This window comes from Pyrus communis, chromosome 10 (genome assembly GCF_041283825.1).
Source record: "Pyrus communis isolate YQ-2024b chromosome 10, ASM4128382v1, whole genome shotgun sequence".
In the NCBI taxonomy this organism is placed as follows: domain Eukaryota; kingdom Viridiplantae; phylum Streptophyta; class Magnoliopsida; order Rosales; family Rosaceae; genus Pyrus; species Pyrus communis.
In genome coordinates this window covers 16,185,744-16,194,306 of record NC_142574.1, presented here as the reverse complement: position 1 = coordinate 16,194,306, position 8,563 = coordinate 16,185,744, and the positions used below count along the sequence as shown (strand labels likewise).

Genomic DNA, 8,563 nt, shown 5'->3' with positions numbered 1-8,563 from the left:
GATTTGTTTGATGTTATTGCATCTCATGTTCTCCTAGACTCCAAGACCAAGAAAATTGTAGTCTCCCGCCATTCGTCATTTGATTTTAGTCCAATGGTAGGTGATTGTTTTGTTTTTTGGTGGTTGTACTTTCTCCTCTACCATTGGATTAAGGAAGTTTTAACGAAAAGCCAATGATACTATTCACTTTACTTTTTATTTTATCCTCATGAGACTCCTGGTAATATCAATTTGGTGGGTTGGGCCATCAACTTATTTTATTCTTATCGATGGGTTCCAGGGCAAAGGCCAGCAAAGTCCAAGGATCACAATACACAAGAGGGCCCAGTTACAAGATAATCACAATGCAAAAACCAAACCAACAGTTTTGAGCTCAGAAACAGACAACCCAAACAGAAAACCCTACATTCCTGCAACCATTGCCGCCACCGACGCGCTGTCGAGAAACCGCTGCATACCAAAACTTCAACCCGACACCTCCAGCTAACAAAATTCGCACGAGTGAAGGAGAAGAAATCGAAGGAAGCTAGTGAGAGATAACCCACCAGCAACAAAGCCACTGAAGACAAATCCATGGAGTCTAAGGATTGTTGGAACCAGGTGGGAAGGGTAGGAAAAGGATGGAAGAAAATCATGGAGATGGATGGTGGGAAAAGAAAAAAGAGGACGGGAAAGGGAGATCGGAAGTGATGGCTGAGAAATTTGATTTTTGGAGGAAATGGCAGATCGAAGCGGAAGAAAAAAATAGAAACTGAAAAAAGAAAAGGAAGCTAGCTAGGGCAGGCTGCGGATGGGGTAACGGAAAAGTAAGAAGAGACTCTCACAGCAGGGAGAGAACCTCTCACATGACAGGGAAATCACAAAACGACATGGGTGGCTCCGGCAGGGTTAACACAGTTTCTTCCCCCGTCTTCAGCCACGGTTTTACATGTTCCAGAAATTTCGCAAAGCATCTAAACCCTGGGCACAGCTATTGTGATCAAACGTACGCAAAACAGAAAAACGATTTGGTTACCAAACCAAACCTAATTAATACCCGAAAAAAAACATTTGAGACTTTAACCCACTTGCTTTTCCTCTCACCTCTAGAAATGTGAGATATTTCATTGTTCGTGAAACCCTAAATGTTGTTGGAGTAAATAATCGTCAACAAGGGCATTCTAGTGTGTTGTAGATTCTTACTTGTATTCCGTAAGTTGACCTAGTTATGTAGGGGTGCAACTCGAGCGTGTTGGGCGGGTTGGAAGGTCAACCCAATCCTAACCTCTAACTTTTACATTTCAAGCTCAGGTTTGGGTTAAGCTTCATTTGGGTTCATTTGGGCTTGGGTTTAACTAGGTTAGGGTTTACTTGGGTTGGGTTCGGGTTGCCTAACTTTTTCAAATTTAATCTTGTAACAACTTATTTATCAAGAATTCTTAAAAAAATTAAGCCAAGTAGCATCAAAGTTAGCTAACTTTAGTTTCATAAATCCATTTACTATAAAGCTTTAGGATTTAGAGACTACAAATATGGGTTGACTAATCAAAACCTCTTATTCCTTAAAAGCTTAAGTAATTATAAAGGGTAATTTATTAAAAAAAAAATATTAGAAAGCGTGTTGGCTTTTGGACTTGGCTCACTTGGGTGTAGTATGAGCATTAATTGATATGGGTTACAATCTGGTTAGATTGGGGTTGGTTACTTGGGTTGGGTCGGGGATGGACAACCAAATGATCAACCCAACTCAACCCAATCAATGAACGGATTGAAATTGGGTTGGGCTCGGACGGGTTATAACTAAAAAAAACTCACTTATTCGGGTTTAAAGTCAAGTTGGACGTGGCTGGGTTCGGATTGGTTCAACCCAAGTTGCATCCCTACATTTATGCAACCGTTAATTTCTTGTGGTGGTGAACTCCAAGTTAGCTAGAAATAAATTAATCTCAATTGCTAAAATGACGATCAAATTTTCACTATATCACCTACATCTGATCGTTATGTAGCCAATATTTAATTTTCGTACATTGAGATTGATTTCTATCATGTTAATCAAATTTCCAATTCTTTTCCACTTCAAAAATCAATCAGTAAAGTACAAGTAATATATACCGAGCAGCAGTTTCTATCAAAATTCATGTAAGAAACCTACCGACAGAGAAGTGGGAGTGGGAAGAGGGGCAATGAGATGAGAAAACATCTAATTAATTGACTCGAATCGGTAAGTAAATTTTTGGAAGAAGAGTAGGAGAGATGACAACGCAGCTTCTCTTATACGTCTGTTATTGAATTTGCTTTATAACAGAGACAGTTCCGGCAGAGGGGGCGGTGTCGCTCCGGCCGAATCCTTCACAACAAATGGCCCACATGAAATCGAATTTTAGACGTACATGAGGGACGTTTGCTACTTCTAAGCGCAGCAACAACATAAAATATCACAAGTATTTATAGGCCTTGGACAGCAAGAACCTTCTGTACAGGCGAGTGTTACTTGAGCAAGGGGCATTTCGTACCAATCGGTAATTAAAGACGCCAAAGCAAGATGCGAATGTTCCCCAAATTCCAAGGAGGCCTACATCTGTCTGCGCAAAACATCATATACAGTGGGTACTTGCACTGGTTACGTAGCGAGTCTTTTCTTGTGCTTGCTCTGCACAAGGCTTAGTAGGAAATCTGTAAATATGTGCTCGTAGTCTGGCATTTTGCCGTAACCTGTAATTCGTTCAAAACATTCAATACACACCATGGAAACTTTGCAACTGTCAACATACAGTAGATTAAGTGACGTGATACAGATATTTGCGAGGATGTAGAGTAAATGCAAACAAACTGTACTTGCCTGGAAAGTAGTTGATGTCAATGACATAAAAAACATCCTTTGTCCCATACTCTCGAATCATATCAACATTGAATAGCCGAAGGCCCTAGAAAAAGTCCAGTGTTAACTTCTACCATTGCACAACGAGAGAGAGAGAGAGAGAGAGAGAGAGAGAGAGAGAGAGAGAGAGAGGTAGAGGTTACCAATCGTTGGCGGAGCTCCCTTGCAAGGTTCTCTAACAAAGGCCGTTGAGGAAGTTCTGCAACAATAATGCCATTTTTAAGTAAGGGGCCCAAGGACCAATAAGGTAGTTTTAGCAACGTATCATTGAAACAGCATTTTGCAAACAGAAAGGAAAATCATACTAGTTTGAAGAAAAGAGGGAAAAAACTTTTTATTATAACAACCAATATATTAAACATGTTTAAAGGATTTTACCAGCAACACTAGGGTCAAGGTCTGCATCGTCTGCTGAAGCCGCAGCACATGAAACCCTTGGGAAACGGAAGACACCAGCAAGCTTTTCTAGTTCACGTTTACTGATATTGGGAAGAGAGAAACGCCTTACAACCTTTATGGCTTCCCCAACGATATAAACTTTAAAGAGAACACCACCTACAATGCGGCAAACAAGAGGTAGAAAAAGTATAATTAGAACTACAACGTGGTTGAAAAAGATATAGTAATCAAGTACCAGTTGCCACATTATACCGTGATTTACAAACTCCTGCAGGACCAAGGGAGGTTCGAGTTCTGAGAGGGAGCATTTGTCATAAGCAAGAAATAGTTCATGTGACTTGGCACTACCATCCACAACCAGTGGTTTGACAACTGAAATACAAAATAAACAGAGGTCAATAGTTGAAGTATCCAAGTCAGGATTCATCAGTCTGCAATAGCTGACAACAAAGCTCCCCTACCAAATTGTTCAAAGAAGCCTGCCTCCTGCCAATCATTATGACTATACATACCATGAAAACGTTAGCCATGGAAATCCAGAGGATCTCTAGGCTATATCAATAAATCCTTGTGCAACCATCACGTTGGTATGTAGATGCCATAATCGGTTTCATTCAGAGGAGGAAACTGTGTCCTGACACTAAAAGAAAAAACCAGTGCCCCTGAAAACACACCCAAAACACACAAGAAGAAAGATAAAGTAACTGTACCCAGAGGCAACTTTAGCCCAGCTTTATCAACTTCATTTGGAATAGATGTTGGATCTTTAGTGACAATCAACTGCTTTGGAACACCAACCGTGCCTATAGGAACCAAAATGAAAACTGGTCAGAAAATCTAACCACAACTTTTCCTGTATACAATCCACAGTTTTCATAAAGAGTAAAGGAGAAAAAAATACCATAGCAGTCAGACAAGTTTAGATCAGCCACTTCCTGAAGCATGGACTGGCGGTTGTATAGATGTTCTACTGAATTTGGGGGATCAAGAACAGTTACTTCTGGATGTTTTTGTCTGTAATCCTACAAAGGAAAGGCTGGGAAAGTAAACACCAACAACAGACAGATAAACTCCCAGGACTCTGCTCAGGTGGTTTAATGGGGAAGATGAGATTGACTTTTCATGAATAAAGGATAGACCAAAAGAAAACTGGTATGTTGTACTTGGCCCAAGGATCTACAAATTTTAACCAGAACCTGCATTTTAAACAACAATGGAGTTCCTAGTCTCCAACTCGCTGCATTCAATACATCTTTTAAACCATCTCACAAACAATATTCCAGCATTAACACAAAGCAACCTTTTATATCATTCATAAGTACATACAGCACCACAAGTTCATTTCCAATACACGACAAAGGAGAAGGAAGACAAGAAAGCATCTTGGAATTTGTATGGACAAACCTCAATAACCTCGGACCACTCTTTTCCCGACAACTGGAAGGAACAAAGTTTTGTTAGGTATATTAAATATGGTATATACTTGTCAAAATACAATGAACAAATTAATTAGTAAAACAAAAGGGGAGGGGGATATTGAATGGCATGATCAACGAGTCCAAATCTTACAACCAGAGGCAGCCTGTAACTAGAAAAAATGCTTTTAAGATTGGAAAAACTGTCACAGGTGAGAACGAAAAGGTCTAAAAGAACATATGAGCACTCACCTTATGCAAAACAACATCAAAGGGTCCTTGATCTGAAAGTGGCTTGTTTACATCAATTGCAATGAAGAGGATCCCCTTATTCCTGCACCCCAGAAATGTTTTACTAAATCGAGTGTCCAATCAGTTTGCACCAGTTTCAAAACTTGGGTTCAGCAGCGTAAAAATTATAATAATGACAAAATAAAATAAAATAAACCAACACACCGAAGAACCATTCAAAAGATGTGAAAGGACAGGAGGCAGCTAGAAAATCCTTTCAATTACGATGCTAAAATTATGAGTTAAAACTCAAAACTCTTTTAAGACAAATTTATCACGAAACTGAAGGACGTAGGTAATATCTTTGCAGTCCTATACTTTATACAAGGTTTGAAAATGTACAAATAGCAAGTCAAGCTTATGGCTGCGACTCGTCAAGAGTCTGACTCTCGAGCACAAGTAACAATCTGCACAGTAGCAAACCTGTTTATGTGCAGCTCATCTGCTACACAAACAGGTAAGTAGCAAAAGATTCATTCAAATCATTCAACTACAAATGTAAAGGCACCTAAAAGAAGGGGCAAATTGTCCACCCCACTTAGTCCCAAATTCATATGTGCAATTACATAGGGATGAAGGACAAGATTGTAAATAAGTACTCTAAGTAAGACAGAAGTGGGAAAATAATTATTGTTTTTAGAAGTTTTTGGAAAACAGAAGCAAGCACCAAGAATTGACTTTGGGTTCCTCTTAACCCCCAAAATGGTATATGTGATGGAATATTCCCCCCATTTGTCTCAGTTAGAAACACCAAACACCAAGATTCCAAAACCCACTGGAGAAGAAGCTTGGATGGAAAAGCCAAGCAAAACACACTTTTCCCTTGATCAATATTGCCAAAGCTTAAAACAATATAGACAAAAAACATCCATATCCCCCTCCAATCACACACCCACTGCAACCCAAAAAAAGCCACTTTCTTTTTCCTTTGTTTCTTCTTTTATGCTCATAAAATCAAAGACATACAAACTGAAACTAGAAAACAAGAGATACGCACACATAAGGAAACTACACAACAAAACCTCACAAAGCTTCAAAATTTCACACACACAAATATATAGTTACACACACACACACACACACACACACACACATATATATATATATATATATATATATATATGCAAACACATGGTAAGAATGTGTAGTGTGTGGGTTTTTATACAACATACCTAGCCAAGACAACGAGTTTGGGCTGCAAGAAGCTCTTCTTCTTCTTGGAGGTCAAGGCGTACCCAACGACGAGTTTCGGCGGCTGAGAAATCCCAACGCTGACGATCGAATTCAATTCTCTCTCATTTTCTCCATTCTCCTCCCCCTCGGCTCTTCCGTCGTAGCACGGAGGAAGCTCGCCGTTCAGCCTCATTTCGGCACCAAATCAAAATCCGAAAGAACCCCAATTCAGAAATCGATTCACGCGTTTCAAATTCCCAATCTTTTCCAGGAAATGAAATCCAAATACGAATCCGGAAGCGGTACGAACAGGGACGGACAGATATAGATAGATTGGAGTGAGGAACAATTGGTTTGCTTGTCCCTGTCTCAGACCAAGGTTTTATCTCTTGTGTATATATAAAATGGGCGTCTGCACGCGACTATATATAGATGCGCGAATGGCGCGTCGTGTGAGGTGGATCCTACTGCGGAGACTAGTTAACGAACGGATCAGATGCTCCACGCGGGCGCGTGCGCGAGTGGGGTTGTGGGAAGTGTTCGTTCTACAGTGAGAGTAAAATGAGGGAGGAAATGGAGGAAGGAGTGGATATTGCGAGGGAATATTCAATTTGCAGGCGACACACGAGAGAGATGCGCCTCATTACTCACTGTGTGTATAATTAGTGTTTCTTCTTTTTGAAAATGACTAACCGGTGGATTTGTCACAGAAGTTTATCTTTTAGTAATTGAAAAGACGCACAGAAACATTTTAAACTTCTTTTAACCATCATGTCTAGAAATCGAACATATAATATGCCGTGTTCTATAATTTGTCCCTAACAACAGAACCACGGTGGTTGTAATAATTATAATATTTAAATATAAATAAAAATTTAATAAATATGATTTGTGGGAATCGGCCAAACGCTCATTTTCCCTGTAACTTCTCTCTTTTTTTTATGCTTTCGCAGAGGAACCGACAAAACATCGGATTCTGGGTGGAAATCTGGTATTATATATGGTATAGTGAATGGAACAACTTATTATCGTGACCAATGGCCATTAATTGAATAGATTCATATTTAAATGTAGGATTAGTTAATTCGGATTCATATTTAAATGTCAATTGCTTTACTCTAATGCAAAAAATTCAATATTTTAATTTTAGGATAAAACATGTAAATTGCCTGTAAGCATTTCTTCACTTTAACTGTTGAATCAATGACATTTTAACCATTATGTTATATAAATATGTTGTGTGCATGCGTTTTTTCTCTTGAGCGCTGGAATCTCATCTTATAACGTAAAATAATAAATGTTCTTGTTTAACTACTTAACATGTGTATGTACTACTAGCACTCTCACACATGTTGTGCATGTTCTGCAATTATTCCTCAAGAAGGTTTTTTTTATATTTATTTTATTTTATTTTTTAATTACTATAATTTAGGGGATGGGAGAGTTTGCATGCGTGGGTAATCTCGAGCCCAAGATGCATGGGAAGTCATAACCGTGGAATTGGCCTTTTGAGGGTACAAAATATCATATCATTAACGAAATGTTTTTTTAGGAAGGGGGAATATACTCTTTGCAAAAGAGGCAGAGGATATGCTCGGAGTTAGGCCTACTTATCTTAATCCCAAACATGAGCATCATCATTTTTAATCTTTTTTCTTGTTTGTTTTCTCCATTTGCCGAAATGACAATACTAAAAAATTGGTCATCCATCGTTAGATGTTTCTTGTTATTAGTTATATTCATAGGAAACCTTTAAAGAGAACGGATCCTTATTATTATTATTTTTTATATAAAAATGGAGATTAGTTGTAGGGTTCACATCACATCGAACTTTAACAATCCGAACCGTTTATTTTTCAAGTTGCACCTCATAGATTATCCTTGCAAAATATTAACCAAATCGGAAATGTTTAAAACATCTAATTGAGTTCAAAGAAATTAACGAATACTTTGTGATATAAGAAACAATGAAATTTTATCTTGATAATTAAATAGGCAAATGGATTCGGATTGAATTGAATTTTTGTAAGCATGATTTATGAATCGAGACTTACAAAATAGACTATTCAGATCGTTAAAATTCGATGTGTTGTGAGCCCCCTACCTAATCCAATTTTTTTTTTTTTTTGAATGAGAATTTCTTTGCATAAGGGGCTTGTATATTCATATAGGTATATATTAATGGTCATTCAAGGACACATGAAAATAATTGTTGGCCATTTATGTATGTTGTGTATATCAACAAATGACAATCGTCTACCCTTTTGAGACAAAAAGTAAACTCGACATATATAGGGGTAGAGATGCCAATTTGTTATGAAAATACTTACACAGTTCGAACTTAAACTTATATGAAAAAGTTAAATAGTGATCACTGATCGATGAAAAATTCCGCTAATAATTAATCTTTTGCTCTTGGATTAGATTA

General features: G+C 38.1%; 1 protein-coding gene and 1 long non-coding RNA gene across 3 annotated transcripts; one reads left to right on the top strand and one right to left on the bottom strand.

The window, feature by feature from the left end:
• Nucleotides 1-23: 23 nt before the first annotated feature.
• On the top strand, nucleotides 24-345 carry LOC148693598 (uncharacterized). Its single transcript, XR_015952326.1, has 2 exons — nucleotides 24-96; nucleotides 281-345. It is a non-coding gene; the product is annotated as an uncharacterized LOC148693598 (long non-coding RNA).
• Nucleotides 346-2,231: 1,886 nt separating this feature from the next.
• Nucleotides 2,232-6,821, bottom strand: LOC137729450 (inositol-tetrakisphosphate 1-kinase 4). Of its 2 annotated transcripts, none has more exons than XM_068468399.2 (10): nucleotides 6,135-6,821; nucleotides 4,924-5,005; nucleotides 4,661-4,693; nucleotides 4,158-4,278; nucleotides 3,967-4,059; nucleotides 3,509-3,628; nucleotides 3,236-3,412; nucleotides 3,001-3,056; nucleotides 2,819-2,903; nucleotides 2,232-2,691 (listed from the first exon to the last, which is right to left on the bottom strand). In XM_068468399.2, the coding sequence occupies exons 1-10, from the start codon at nucleotides 6,326-6,328 to the stop codon at nucleotides 2,600-2,602; spliced, it is 1,053 nt and encodes a 350-aa protein (XP_068324500.2). In that variant the 5' UTR covers nucleotides 6,329-6,821; the 3' UTR covers nucleotides 2,232-2,599. The 2 variants fall into 2 exon arrangements, with proteins under 2 accessions (XP_068324500.2, XP_088534657.1); XM_088678531.1 differs by lacking the exon at nucleotides 6,135-6,821 and adding an exon at nucleotides 5,128-5,204.
• Between the last annotated feature and the right edge of the window lie 1,742 nt (nucleotides 6,822-8,563).

Excerpts from the sequence above, each read along its gene's own strand:
- LOC137729450 (XM_068468399.2), bottom strand. The coding sequence starts at position 6,328 with ATGAGGCTGAACGGCGAGCTTCCTCCGTGCTACGACGGAAGAGCCGAG. Across the intron at positions 5,006-6,134 it reads AAACTCGTTGTCTTGGCTAG|GAATAAGGGGATCCTCTTCA; the intron begins GTATGTTGTATA and ends TCTGGGGTGCAG. Across the intron at positions 2,904-3,000 it reads GGGAGCTCCGCCAACGATTG|GGCCTTCGGCTATTCAATGT; the intron begins GTAACCTCTACC and ends GACTTTTTCTAG.